The sequence below is a fragment of the Pezoporus flaviventris genome, unplaced genomic scaffold (genome assembly GCF_033815535.1).
Source record: "Pezoporus flaviventris isolate CSIRO_AGI_PZ_B2104156 unplaced genomic scaffold, CSIRO_AGI_Pfla_v1 ptg000036l, whole genome shotgun sequence".
NCBI classification, from domain to species: Eukaryota; Metazoa; Chordata; class Aves; order Psittaciformes; family Psittacidae; genus Pezoporus; species Pezoporus flaviventris.
Genome location: NW_026892584.1, coordinates 1,864,553 through 1,878,971, shown reverse-complemented (window position 1 = coordinate 1,878,971; position 14,419 = coordinate 1,864,553). Strand labels below are relative to the sequence as shown.

Here is a 14,419-nt window from a genome sequence, read left to right as displayed (position 1 = left end):
AGTAAAAACGCATTACTTTCATGTGCTTACAAGCACTAAGAGGACAGACTCAGTTTCAGTGATAAAATGCTGGAAAAGGGAATGTAGAGAATGCAGACGAGCAAAGTACTGCAAAGTTCTGAGCACTTGTTAAGCAAAACTATATCCTTGCATACATCTCAGAGTAAGCAGTTTACTAAATAGCCCGATGTGCTTTTATTGGGATACAAGGTTAAATAAAAAAAAAAACCACAACAAAATACAAGTTCTGTGCAACATCAAGATTACGTAAGTATAGCTTAATTTTAATATAAAAAGCTTAATAATTGCAGTCATTAATTTTAAGAAAACTATAAACAGGCTTTGCCTATAAATATAAGTATAAATAAATCGTGAGACATGGCTAAAAGCCTTTTAAGACTGCTTCTTTCAAACTGCAGTGATATTGATTACTTAAAAAGCTGTCAAATTCCTGTAAAATGCTGGAACACTGCAACTGAGGAGCTACTTTTCTAAGAGCTTGTAAAAACATCTTTTAATCTAAAAGCTTTAGTAAGCACATCAGTCAGCTAAACAATTCAAAAGACCTGGTCACCAGTCAGCACGTCTTCAACAGCAAAGGCAACGAAACAAAGGTTGGGCTATTGTTTCAGGGTAAGCCCCGAGGAGAACTTAGAATAAAAGACCACTTTCCTCACTTAGCTCACTACTACTCTAGCTTTCCTGAAATGTTTTCTTCTTCAGAACACATTCCCGTTTTTCACAAATGCCATACTTTTAATGAAACCTTCATTCGTGCTACTGCAGTGCCTGCTTATGCTCTTGTGGTGGTTTTGCACTGGTGGATCGTTAAATTCGGTAACCTAAACTAAGAATTGCTTAATTCAATCTAAAGAAAAATAAGTCAAAAGGACATCTCCAGAAATACTAATACAATAAATGCATTTAACACCGAACTCCCACAAAAATAGTGGACGTAAGTATGTAACAAATGATCATGCAAAGCAATACAGATAAGGTTCTAATTTTGAGTCTTTATGACTCAGTTTATCACTGTACATGAGAAAAGCAGGTCACATTTGCACACAATATTTCACATTAATTTTCAAACATGTACTTATAAAGTCCACAAATAGCACCAATTTTTGGATGAATGGTGAGCACTTTGGAGGATAAGATTGTAGTTTAGAACTTTTTATAAATTCAGCAAAGCTCTGCACTTAGAACAAAATGCAGACAGAAAACGAGGTATCACAACATAGGCAGCAACACATCCAGGAAAGGATTTAGGACTTTTATCATGGACCTCCTGACCAATGCTGTGATGCTCCTGCAATAGAGGCACATTTAGTACCTTTAGGGGATTCTGCATGGAGACAAGTGAAGAAATTATGATGCTCCCAAGGATTATTTTATCTGAATCCTACATTATTCTATGCTGAGGGTCCAGACTGACTATTTTCAGGGGGTTATAAATAAGACTGAACTCTCAGCTGCAGAAATGACAAAATTAAAAAAAAAGATGCCCTACAATGAAAATATGGAAATTTTAACAAGAAAGAGGCAGAGTGTATGTGAAGTTGGAGAGAGAACAGGGGAAACTTCGTAATAACTGTCTCAAAATACCAAGCAAATTCTTAATTTAGGAAGAAAATATTATGAGAGCAATATAAACACTATTAATGAAGTTCCAGTTTAGACATTATTTAAAGCTTGAACAGGCCACATCAAGAGATGAAGTTTTTGGTGGCGTTGAACACCTCTTCAGAACAGATTCAGAAAACATCCACCAAGAGTTCTCTTGGGATATTTATTCTTTCTCATAAAACAAGGGAGATAGACGAGATGAGGGTCAGAACTACATTGCTAGTATTCTATGTTATTTACCAGACTCAATCTATTACACTGCATACATATGATGATTAAGAAGGCCAGTTTAGGTACTATCCTATAGACAATCAGTGCTTGATTGTTGCCTTAGAGTATAATCTGCCTTCAAACAATTTCCAGACTGTTGCTAAACATCAAGAAAGAGACAGATCAGCAATCTGCATGACAACAGTTGGGAACGGCTTATGTAAAGAAGCCAACAGGACATGATAACCAAAGCTTTCAAAGTGTGCACTGTGCCCCTGAGTTCTACAATTACTATTGGTGTAAGAGCCGTGTTATAATATCCCCAGACTTCTATGACTGAATTTGGCATCTTTAACTCCCCAACCATATTTAATTTAGCTATTTAACATACGTTTACACAATTGTGGGAGACAATATCAGTCGATTGTTTTAGAGACAAATTGTGCACTGGGTGTGATAAAAGGACAAAGAAAAACAAGTGTCAAAGCATTAAATAAACAGTAGTAAAATCAGATTTAAAAGCCTCAACTTTCTCAGAGGAAAACAGATTTAGGATGGCAGAATCCAAACTACACTTCCCTAAGGGTCTCTGCTCCATGGCAAGTATAAAGGTAACCATAAGTAGCAAAAAAAAAAAAGAAAAACAAAAAAATAAAAACAACCACCAAAAAACAACAAACAAAAAACTCCCACCAGAATACAAAACCCAAAAATACCTGTCTGTCCAAGAACTTTTTTAACAGCTGTGCTATTTATAGGACCAAGACCCTGCAGCTTAATGATTAATGAAGATTGACCGTTCCTGCTGACTCGCAGTGTCAGACAGAAGTAAATGAACCATAAGAAGGTTGTAAAAAGCAGAGCAAAGCCCCTGCAGAGGCAAGTCATGGCAGCTGCTTACTGCAAGTCACCCTTTGCAGTGGGCTGCAGCACTCGAACTGCTGCAGCATGACCACAACTGCTAAAAAGTGTTCTTCCAGCCCGAGTGTACAATGTCCACACCAGTCACTGAGATGTCAGCCCTTAACACCTTGTTGCTCTAGCATGTGCCCCTTTCCAGTGCTTTGAGGCACTACATTTGTTGATCAGTTTAAAACTCTATAGCTGTGTAAAACAGAAGCCACAGCCCCAACAGAATCTTGACCTGAGTGCAGAGCATGGATTCAGGTTTTCCCCACCAAAAGCATTACAACACACGCTTCATGACCTGAAAGTGATGCTCACAGGCTTGAAAATAAGGTGGATTACAATCTGTAAAGCATGGGGGAAGACATGCTTTTTGTGGTCAACTTTCATTTCTTTCTATCCTGGCTATACTGCAAAGTCTTGTTAACATGAATAAAGCACTCCGCTTCATGCAGTGCATTCACATGCTTTGCCTTGACTATCATTTGAAGAGTTTATGTGTCTCCTCATGGAGGCGGAGGTTTATGCCAGTAGTCCAGCAGTAGCATTTAGTTTCTTGCCACTATTAAGGAATTTTCACTGAGTTCTGTTCCACTGAGTAATTCATTGAATAACCTTTTCTCCATCTGAGCACAGGAAAAATGTAACAGTGAGCAATGTGAAAGTTATTGCACACACAGGTTTTAATTCCACTGCACAGCTGCTCAGACACCATGAGGACCTCCACATTATAATAAAAGCAGCACAAACCCTTGAGCTAAACATTTTTCCTTCTCTAGTTCCTAGCCACAACACAAGAGACATCAGTATTCATCATTGTAAGTATTCATTGGATACTCCAGTATGAATCTTAAATCTGCATCAAGACTGGCAGACACTACCTGAGTGAACTTCAGTTAATTGTGCTGATGTGGGGTGAGCACAGTGAGAGCCTTTGAAACTCTCATCCACCAACAAGAATACTGATTTCAGATTGCAAGTCATAAAATAAAGCTAATTCAGCAATCTTCCTTCCACTGAGACCCACTGGGCTTTTTTTTTTTTTTTTGACCTATACAGATTTTCCATTTGCATCCCACTCTGCTCACTTTCAATTCCTCTGTACTTCAGCAAAGCTTAGTGAGGTTCTCACTGCACTGAGTTAGAAATATGCCTAGCCATAAAGGCAAAAGTCAGGCCAAGTCTTTCCCATAACCCACAGCTAGAGAGATATTAACAACTAAAATACAGAAATGAATGGTGACAAGTTTCTTTTAAAACAGATAAAACAATGCCATTTCCACTCCTGAACAGCAGCTGATGTTTCAATGCTAGCTTATGCTTTAAAAAAAAAAAAAACTAAAAAAAAAAACAACCTAAGAAAACTAAAAATATTTCACTCAAATGCTATTAGGAAATTGTTTAATATCAAGGATGATGGAGTTATTCCAATATCAAATAAGTTCGCACTTATTCTAGATTTTCTGATAAAAAGCAGAAAGGCCTCTAGGCAAACTAAGGGCAAATACATGTAGAGTTTGCATATTGTATTTGTTGTACACAAAAACCACAAGATGCTTCAGGAAGAGCTGCTAGGATTAAGTTGGTTTCTGTCCCCTTGTAGATCACCAATATTAGAACTTTAGAGTATTTCCCTTAAATATATAGAACTTATTCTTTGAGGTAAGCATAATTTTCTATAAACTGTTATTATTATCAATGTTATTACCCATCCTGTAAGTTATAGTCAGTATCATTCAACATTTTTTCTAAGTTTGGAAAGTCAAATAGCAAACAATGCTTCATCTTAGAATCAACAAACAACAGAACTACATCATTTCTACCTACTTTCAGAAATATGAACTGTATTCTCAATTTCCAGAATTCCTTTCATGCAATGTGATCTTGAATTAGCTGGAAACACTATTACGTGAATCATCACTCTGGATTCTGATCATTTTAATAAGGATAAACAACATTTCATCCCGCTGAATGTGTTTGTTAAGTAAAATACTACAGAGCATCAATAAAACAGCAGAATCTAATTTATGACTGATAAAGTAGTAATTATAGCTGTGGCAAGCACTTCTCAGAGTCATAATCTACATCTGAATGGACAAAAATATCTAGGCAAAGAAACACAAAAAGCAAAATGTGAACAAAGCAATTTTCATATTATTTGGATAACAAATGCTGGTGTCCTAGCCTCTAGTTCAAACAATTAATGCTTATTTTTAACTAAGAATGTGAGAAGGCAGTCTGAAGTCAAGGCACAAAAGTCTTGACCTCTTTAAGAGGCTGCATCGAATATAAAATATGCCATGTTGTTCTCACGTCAACTTCCACAAATATTTGTGCTTACACAACATTGTCTGCATTCTGCTGTGTGTGTAACATCACCCTTTGAGCCAAGCATGCAGTAAGGAAGACTCCTAGAGGTGCAGGTCAGCAAAGTTCTCTCACCTGAAAACTTCCTGCATGGTCATCTTCTTTGTCACCTTCTTTTCCTTCTTTAAGGGCTATCAACGTGAATCCTCGAAAGTAAGCAGGAGTGGCAGCAGAAAGTGTCACTAAGATACAGTGAACAGAGAAATAATGAAATATAATATTAATTGGGAAGTCAACACTTGCATATATTTTCAGAGTTCAACTTTTAATGTGTTTTAAGTTGGTATTCACCGGACCTAGAGCGCTAACAACATGGAGCAGAGCCAACCAGAATATAAAAACGTTGAGTCCAAGTTTCCACATAAACCAGAGAAGACTGGCATGATGTGAAATACCTCAGGGTTTGTGGATTTGCTTGGGTATTTTTCCCCTCAAAGCAGATTGCTAATCTGCTCACATCTACACAAGGGCGTCATGGTTTAAACACAGTTGGTTTAAACCCTCACCTTAGCTTTTCCCAGGCAGGATGGAGAATCAAAAGAATGTAAAACCTGCAGGTTGATATGAGAACAGCTTAATAACTCAAGTGCAATATATACTACTAATACTAATACTACTACTAATACTAATACTAACAAGGGAAATAACAAGGGAAAATAATATAAAACTAAAAGGGAAAAAAACAATAAACCCAGCCACTGACCGATACCCAGCCCAACCCGAGCAAGTGATCTGCCCTTCCAGGTGACTCCCCCCAGTTTATATACTAGGCATGACGTGCTGTGGTATGGAATACCCCTTTAGCTAATTTGGGTCACGTGTCCTGTCCCTGCTTCTTCCTGGCTTCTTGTGCCCCTCCTCATTGCTAGAACATGAGAGCCTGAGCAGTCCTTGATCAGGGTGTTACAGAGCAACAACTAAAACACTGATGTGTTATCATCAGCATTGTTCTCAGACTGAAGCTAAAACTCAGCACTGCACCAGCTACTAGGGAGAAAATTAACTCTATCCAAGCTGAAGGCAGGACAGAGGGTTATTGTGGTGGATCTCTTTTTTTTTTTTTTTTTTCCTTGTGGGTTATTCAGTTTCAGTTTGTGGGTTTCTTTAATGCAAGGGAACATCTCCTGAATATCTGGCTTCAGCTTTTGTCCTGCCCAGACAAGGATATAGGTATTTCAGCACATTTCAGCACTTCAGCAGGAAGTTTCTTTAGCTGCAAAGCAAGATGACCACATTGTCTGCTCCAGCTCAGCACTCCAGCTGGTGGAGATGGTCACTCTAGAACTGTCTTTCCTCTCCCTGAACCTCAGGGCAGAGGAGGATGCAGAGTACAACTCATAGCTGAAGCTGACCTCTAAAGATTGCACTGGCAGCTCCGGTTGCCCAAAGCATGCTACACATCAGCAATCCCCCTTTCTTTACATACCAGTCCCGTCCAGGAGGGTGTCACTAGAGCCACCGGCAGAGAACAAGTAACATAATGCTGACTAATCTGATTTTGCAACACTCAGGACTAGGATCACATCCCTCCTTTTCTGCTAGAGCAAGATACATTTGTATGGTTTTCCGGTTTGCCATCATCAGTACCTAGGCACCACCAGCAACAGTCAAGTGACACCAGCTGCAACCCTTCGTAACACTATCAGAAAGACGGAAAAAGGCAGAACTTTGAGGCAGGACTTTTGGGGGAGTTTTAAAATTACTGAACCTTTTTCAACACCTTTTAGGAATCCTTTTCTGAAACAGAGGTAAATATTAGGGAAAAGGACTTTTTGAACTAAGACAGACAGAAAACCAGACTACTGATGCTTTTAAGTAGCTTTTACTTTAAGCACAATGCAGGCAGCGCTGCTTGTAGTGCACTGTTGTCGCACTCTCAAACCCTGACTGGCACAATAAAAACTAAAGACCACCCAGAGCTTTCATACAACTACCAGTGCTGCTTCATAAGAGAGTGTTCACAGAAGACTCCTCCTCACACAAATAGGCCATGAGAGGTCGAATCACCTTACTAAAATTACAGATTGTTCTTAAAAGAGATGGATTTCAAAATATTCCCAGAGTTATTTGCAATATATGGAGAGCTGTTTGGTCCAGAAATTCAGTTGTCGAAAAATATAAAATCAGATTTGAAGATTTATAGCATTATGCAGCTGTATTTGGGTCTAAAAAACATACATAACTTCCTGACTGTATGTGGAAAAGGGGGTTTTTGGACAGAGACAAAAGGTTAAAAATTTAAATCGAAGTGACCTGTTTAGACCTGTATGCCTGCAAGCACCTTTACAAACCTAGAGCAGCAATCAGCATAACAGCAAGTCCCCCAGCTCTCAGAATTTTCAGCACACTTTCCATCCCATGGAACCTTATAATAAGGTTAAAATTCATAATTGGGGGGAGAAAAACTTTCACATTTTATATACAGGAACTAAGCAGTAGCAAAATAGCATTAAGATTTCTTATTACATTTCTAAGTATTGCTCCAATTAATTAATCCATTATCTGCTCAATAATTAGTATTATTTGTCCAATTTCACACACTTTCGCAGCTCTTATCTGAATGCAAATCCACAGCCAGCCCCTCAGTTACAGTAACTGACAACAGCATACTGCTCAACTCAACAAGCACAAATGCATCACATTTGCTTGAACACCAATTCTTAGAAACTAATTGTCATAAAGGTATTTACATTAAACAAGTTTTTCCATGTATTACATATAATTCAAAACTCTGAATCACTATGAGTAAAAGGTTACACCAGAAACACTTAATTATGCAAACAGAGAATCCAGCTGTGAATTGACTCAACAGTTTTCATCATTTTCCTCACAAATTTACAGATCAAACCAGCCAGCTTTCAAATTTCTAAACAAATGCCTACCTATAAACTAGAGGACATCTGAAATGCTACAAAAACATCAGGAAAGAAAAAGGAAAAAAGAAGACAGGAAGGTCATTCCAAAGCCTGACTTACAGTTTTTGCATGCCTAAGGTTAGCAGTACTCATGCTGTGGTTGCACAGTCATTTAAACCCACAATAAATCCCTGCTTTCCCCACCACAAATGATCCTGCCCTTCCCTGTGGTGCACTGCTCCTCCAGCACCCGCAACCAGGCGGCTCTGCTGTCAGCCCGACCAAGGAACACATCCAGCCTAAAGGGAGAACAAACCGTTGGAGACTTGACCCAGGTCCAGCCCCTAAGTAGCCACTGCTGCCGAGGAACAGGACACCCAGAGACTGGCAAGGGGCCAGAGGGTGATGGACTGCAGGAGCAAAGTGGACCCAAGTGAGATGTTGGTGTGACTTGTTGAGGATTTTAGTGTCTGTGCAACCTCAACTCAAGGGTACCAACACGAACACGTGCTTTGGTGGCCCCTGGACTAGACCAGAGCACATGTTAACGAACACTCAAGCTGAAAAGATTTCTGTCAGTTTTCTGAACTACCCAGTGTGCTCAGACACCACTGCAGTGCAAGGCTTATATTTGAGGCGCTCCTAAATACACAGCCTTGTTATGGTGGTGGTTCTGTAGGCACTGGCTCTGAACTGATTTTTTCAGCCCAGGAGGAGGCTCACATTGCACAGTCAGCAGTGGGAAGCTGTCAGGCTACATCTGGTTTCCACAAGAGAGAGCAGCTCCTCCTCCCTAGGAGTTGAGAGTTCTTCCTGAGCTAAACTCTGCCCTTTAACAAACCAGCTGGGCACTGCTCACACTGTACTCACATTAATATCCACTGAATAATATGAACTTCCTGTAAAGTTCAGTTACATCTCAGTGCAAGTTTCAAAGTTAAAGATTATGCTTTAAGGGAAAGATTACATATTAACAATTACTTTTGTCTGTTTCCACCCCCTCCAGCAAATCTCTGATTACAAATTGCATTTTGGCAGACACCTTCAACACACTCCTCCTTCCCCAGTCTCCCCAGCTAAAGGTGGGGTGATCAAAGCAATTTTTCCTTTGGTTTCAGGCATGAAATTTGACTTTCTACAACCTACACAACAGCACATCCTGCACTGTATATCATACAAGTACCAACAAATACACTTTTAATATCTGCTTTTAACCATAATCTGTGAAACTTAAGAATCGCTAAAATTTTTACTGGATGACTGTTTATATGCAAAGTATAGAAAAGAGGGTTTGCATCTTGGGGGGGGAAGAGAGATGGAAAGAAAAAGGTTCAACATTCCTTAGAAGTCTGCAAACCAGTGCAATGCATTATGCAAGATTAAATGAGCTTTTCCTTGGAAACTGAGGTGAACAAACCTGCAAGTGGAAATTCCATTAAAAAAAGATAAACAGCATCCATATAGATGGTATATCTAAGGACTACACTAGTCAAATCTTTGTTTTCTTCATCAGAATAATATGTTAATTGCATGGCAGAAACCATGTCCACTGCATGTTAGCACATGAAATGGACACACTGCTGCCTTTTTTTAGAAGCAATTTCATTTGTATTTTTAATAGGATCAAATTTATCCCATTTTTCATGGAAAACTCACGCAATCATTAATCTAACTCTACAGAACAATAAAACTATGACTGAGTACTTTCAAAGATCATTACCCCATGACACCATCTAAACTTAAGGCTCACTTGTGTCCTTTGAATGCAACAGGAACTTTGACCTTCAGTGAAGAAAGAGCAGCTACATCAGGGTGTAAGTTAACCAGCAGGTAGGAGAGAATCTCCATCCCAGGATGGTATGCCCACAAATGTGGTACTACAGGAGGATTTGCCCACCACATGCATTTGGCTGCCAGGGGAGATGCAACATACTGCAGCCTGAAAGACCAGGCAGATGAAGGTCCCTTGCAGACTACAGCATCTGAAGTCCCAAATAAGATGTTATAAATCAGTCATGTCACCAACCCTGTGAGACACCACAAAGCCCATAGCCAGTGTCGCTTTGTTAGACATAAGGGAGAAAAGGAAGATATCTCCTCAGCTCTGCAGGTACCTCGTTTTGAAGTGTCTGAGACAGGAAAACGTGTTTTTTACTGCCGCCAGTGTGTGCAGACCAGAGGAGGCACATACTCATTCAAATAGGTTATTCAGGGGTCAGGGCCATTTCTTCTGCCACAGTTCCAGAGAAGTGGAAAACCAAGGCTTTCACACACACAGATCCACCAGAGATTTCCCTTTAGGGCAAATAGATCCTGCGTGATTTAAGGCAAGTAGCTACAGGAAAGCCATAGAAACTTCCCCAAAGACAAATGGCAGTTGTGAACTGTGATTATCTGACTCTCCCATGGCAAGAGTGCTGCGGTGTTCCCTCCAGTCACTGTAGCTTGAGGGTCTCACAGGAGCGTCTCAGCAGCCAATGATCAACAGAGTTACGAACATAAATGGATGCCTCTATAACATCAACTTGGTGGAGCACAGCATTTCTACGTGCAATTAAATCCTCTGTTCTCCACCTGGCATACACACTAGTTTATTCCAGGAGCCTGCTAGGGAATGTGCCAAGGATCCAGATTGCATTAAATCAAGCAGGGGCCATAGAAACAGGCACATTTGGCTCCAGCACAACAATGGTTGTGCAAAACTTCCTCAGTGTTGTGCATCTAGTAATTTACAGATAAAAACCCCACAAACCTCCCACCTTTTTTTTTTTTTATCATTAGTTGGATTTTCTAGCTTTTGTATGAGACAGTAATAGAGTTGCAGTTGCACTGTACAAACTCCTTTGGGAATGAGCTCTGAAACTTCCTCTAATGCTGTGCAGTTTAACTGTTGCCATAGATAACATGTATGCTATGGTAACATTTACTTCTTCGCGCCATTTAGGAAGTGTTGCTAAAGGTCTGTCTAGATAATCTTATGTGCCCTCTAAGTACTTCAATACTAAGTACCAAAATCTTGGGCACATATTTGGTCTACATTTTTACTTTTTACTATTATCTGTAATTTTCTCACTGCCAAGAAGCTACAATATACTAATATGATCTTATTAATTGAGTTCCTAATGCCAAGACCTAGTATCTCTACAAAATGAGTTGCGCTAATTCATCGGGGGTTTCCTTCCCCCTATGGCTCCACACAATAGAAACCTCTTCTGTAGATGACTGAAAATATTCAACAACACTTCTACGGAAATAAACTCCAAAACTTTTTAAGAACATTCACAATTGTCACTATCAAAGAAAACAGCACTTATCTTTACCCTTCTTAGATGTATCAAGCAGGCATGCGAGATGAAATCTTTCAGACCCAAGGTACTAATCCTAACACCTGCAATAGTCAACCAATTTGTGGGAAATGGGCATTTCCTCACACCACATTAAAATTAAACAATTCCTAAGGAGGGGTGCGAAATAAAAAATAAAAATTAAAGTAATGAAAAGTTACAAGATGATCCTCAAAACAGTTAATCACTGCTGCAGATGTATTTTTCAGCCTTTAAGAGAACATGGTGCCTATGCTGTGTGCACACTTTTTCCTCCCTGTCTATGCTAAGGTTCCTATGTTCATGCAATGGGAAAACATTGCTCTTTACACTGAATCTAAGGAAGGTAAGGAGAAATACTTAGAAGAAAGTCTCAAAATTTGCTTTCCAAAAAGTAGATATTGCCCAACAAGTACATCAGCTCTGGTACCTAAAAACATCCACATTGTTTTCAAAGTGCTTTTAAAAGACGAAGTTAACAACGTGCTCCAAGGTTTGTTTCTAAAGGTATTATATGGTGAGGCAGGACAAGTGACCAAAAACTGCCTTTGCCTATTAACTAGAAAAACACACTGAAATGTACTCCGGAAGGTAATTTCGAGGATTGCATGTGAACTGCTCAGCAAAGAGCCGATGCCTTCATCTCTTATTTGCAGTGGTCATTAGCACCATCCCTGCCTCTTTCCTGTTTGAACCATCTGTTCATTTCCCCGGAAAAAAAAGAAAAAAAAAAAAAAAAATGGACGGGGGTGGGATAAACATAAGTGGAAAATGTGGGCAGTTGGCAGCGTGCTGCATCACTGTTTGCCCATATGCTAACTCATTATATTAACATTCCTATTTCAGGGCAAGAACAACTAGCTCCGAGTTTCCTTCCTGCTGAATCTTAAAGCTTCCCCTATTCACTGTGTTACATTTAAAGGGATAGGAAGAAATCTTAGAGAAGTAGGTAAACGGGGGAAGAGTGTGGTTTGTATTACATCAATTTGTGATCTTGTGCTAGCGCTGAGCCGGTACAGAGAATTCATAAAAGAAAGGAAATTCCTCCCAATACTGAGTTAATGGCTGGGAGTAAAGTGATACCGTGAAATCCAACTCCTTCTCACTTGTCATGAAAGCATCCCCAATAAAGTAATGCGTGGGAATATATTACCCTGTTTTAACCCACGCAGTCACACATGCACGCTAAAAGGGATCCACAGATGACAGGCAGAGACACGTTATAGTTTGAGCCCCTTGTCCTGACCACTGTCGTTCACAGGGGATGTAGAGGATGGTCAACTTACCCCGGTAACTGTTCCCAGGCTTGTAAAATTCTGGGTCGCCCTCCACCCTGAGGCTAAATTCATTGTACCCTTCCCTCCTGGTGCCTTGGGCTCGCAGGATACGACTGCAATATCCCTCGGATTTCGCGGCTTTCTCCAAGGTTTCGTCAGAAAAGCCCTTCGCCACCAAGGGGAAAGTCAACGCCAGAAGCCGCAGGGCGAGAGGCTGAAGATGCGCTCCCATCCTCGGCGCTTCGCACAACTTTTGACCGGCGGGGCGGCGGCGGCGGCGCCCGCAAGGGGGGCGGCCAGGACCGGCACGGCGGGCAGCACGGGCCGGACGGGGTCGGGCAGCCCCAGCCGGCAGCAGCCCCCAGCGTGAAGCTGCCGGGTCGGAGGGACAGGCTGGGCGGCTGCAGGGGAGAGGGAGGGGAAAAGCAGGGAGGGGGCAGAGAGGGAGGGGAGAGGGAGTGGAGGAGGAGGTACGTCTGATCTTGCCCAGAGCCCGAAGTGAAGTGCTGGTTTGTTTCAGAGCGTGTGATTAGCGGCTCGGCAGTGTTTATTTAGCCTAGCTGAATTCACTGTGTTCGGCGGAGGAGCGGAGCAGGGGGGGACGCTGTTGTCTCCCAGACATCCAGCGGCAGAAAGGCTGCCACTCGGGCTGAGCCCTCAGACCTGAAATTAATCACCCACATTCATGCCACAGTCTATAGTTACTGCAGGGATAACAAGCCCCGAAGAATTTCCCACTCTTCCACTCCCCCATCTCTCTCCAAACCAGCAGACATGATAAACATTATCAACTAAACCAGTGCAGATGGACCAAGACAACAGCTTGCATTCGACAAGCAAGGACCATCGACTGCAGCTTCTCGGGGGTAAGCATCTCAGTGCCACAGAGGAGAGAGATGCAGAGAGATAGATGTGCCAGAAACATGAGATTTTTTTCCTACCCCAGCCTACAAGCATGCACACCAACGGTGCAGGCTGTGTAAGTGTACCCGTATGTAGATGTACCTGTGTTTATGTAAGTGTGCCTGCAAGCACACCATCTACACACAACAGCTGAGAACAAAGTTCACCTCCATGAACATGGGAGATATTGAAAAAACCCAGACAGATGCAAACAGGATTAAATAAGGAGGGAGCAGGTCTCATTGTTTTGCCTTAATACAAGGCATGCTGACACATAATGACTTCTTTAAAGCCACAAAAGGAATTTATGGCAGCGGAAAACACATCAACCTTGACAGCCCAGGATCCCCAAGGCTTCAATCCCCAGGTGCTGCTCTTTTCTCCCTTTCTCCACTGCTTTATAAGTGGAAAAGAAAGTTGGAAAGGTATGTCCTCCATCAGGACCTGGGTACTTTCAGAACACCAGATGTACAAGAGGGCGCAAACTCCTTTTTAGTCTCCATCTCTGGGAGTATCATAGAATGGTTAGGGTTGGAAAGGACCTTAAGATCATCTAGTTCCAAGCCCCTGACATAGGCCAGGGCACCTTGCCACCTAGACCATGTTGCCCGAGGCTCTGTCTAACCTTGCCTTGAAGACTGTAGCAGAGTCATAAATGCAATGCATTTAAGCACAACTCCCTTGGAAATATGGGAAATAGGAAGCAGCTTCAAACTCTCTTGGTGCCCACTAAGGCATTTGTTAGTATCAGATTTGCAAGATTTTGGGTTCCAAACGTCCCATTAGAAGTTGTTTAGCAACAGCCTAGTGCTATGTGCCAAATAAAGGTGTTCTTCCAGGTCTCTGTTAGGACACTGAACATTTTACTTTCTGGAAGGATACTCGCCAAGAGCTTTGCTACTGTAAGCTTGTCTGTAAACATATAACATATAAACAAAAATATAAAGAATAT

General features: G+C 41.1%; 1 protein-coding gene across 1 annotated transcript in view; it reads right to left on the bottom strand.

Annotated features, from left to right (window-relative positions):
- The window catches only part of SPON1 (spondin 1), a 195,429-nt gene extending 182,594 nt beyond the window's left edge, over positions 1–12,835 (bottom strand). Inside the window, exons 1-2 of the mRNA XM_061462830.1 lie at positions 12,574–12,835; positions 5,185–5,291 (exon numbers count right to left, since the gene is read on the bottom strand). Of these exons, the coding sequence (XP_061318814.1) occupies positions 5,185–5,291; positions 12,574–12,796 (330 nt within the window). The 5' untranslated portion in view covers positions 12,797–12,835. The remainder of the gene's footprint in view (positions 1–5,184; positions 5,292–12,573) is intronic.
- Between the last annotated feature and the right edge of the window lie 1,584 nt (positions 12,836–14,419).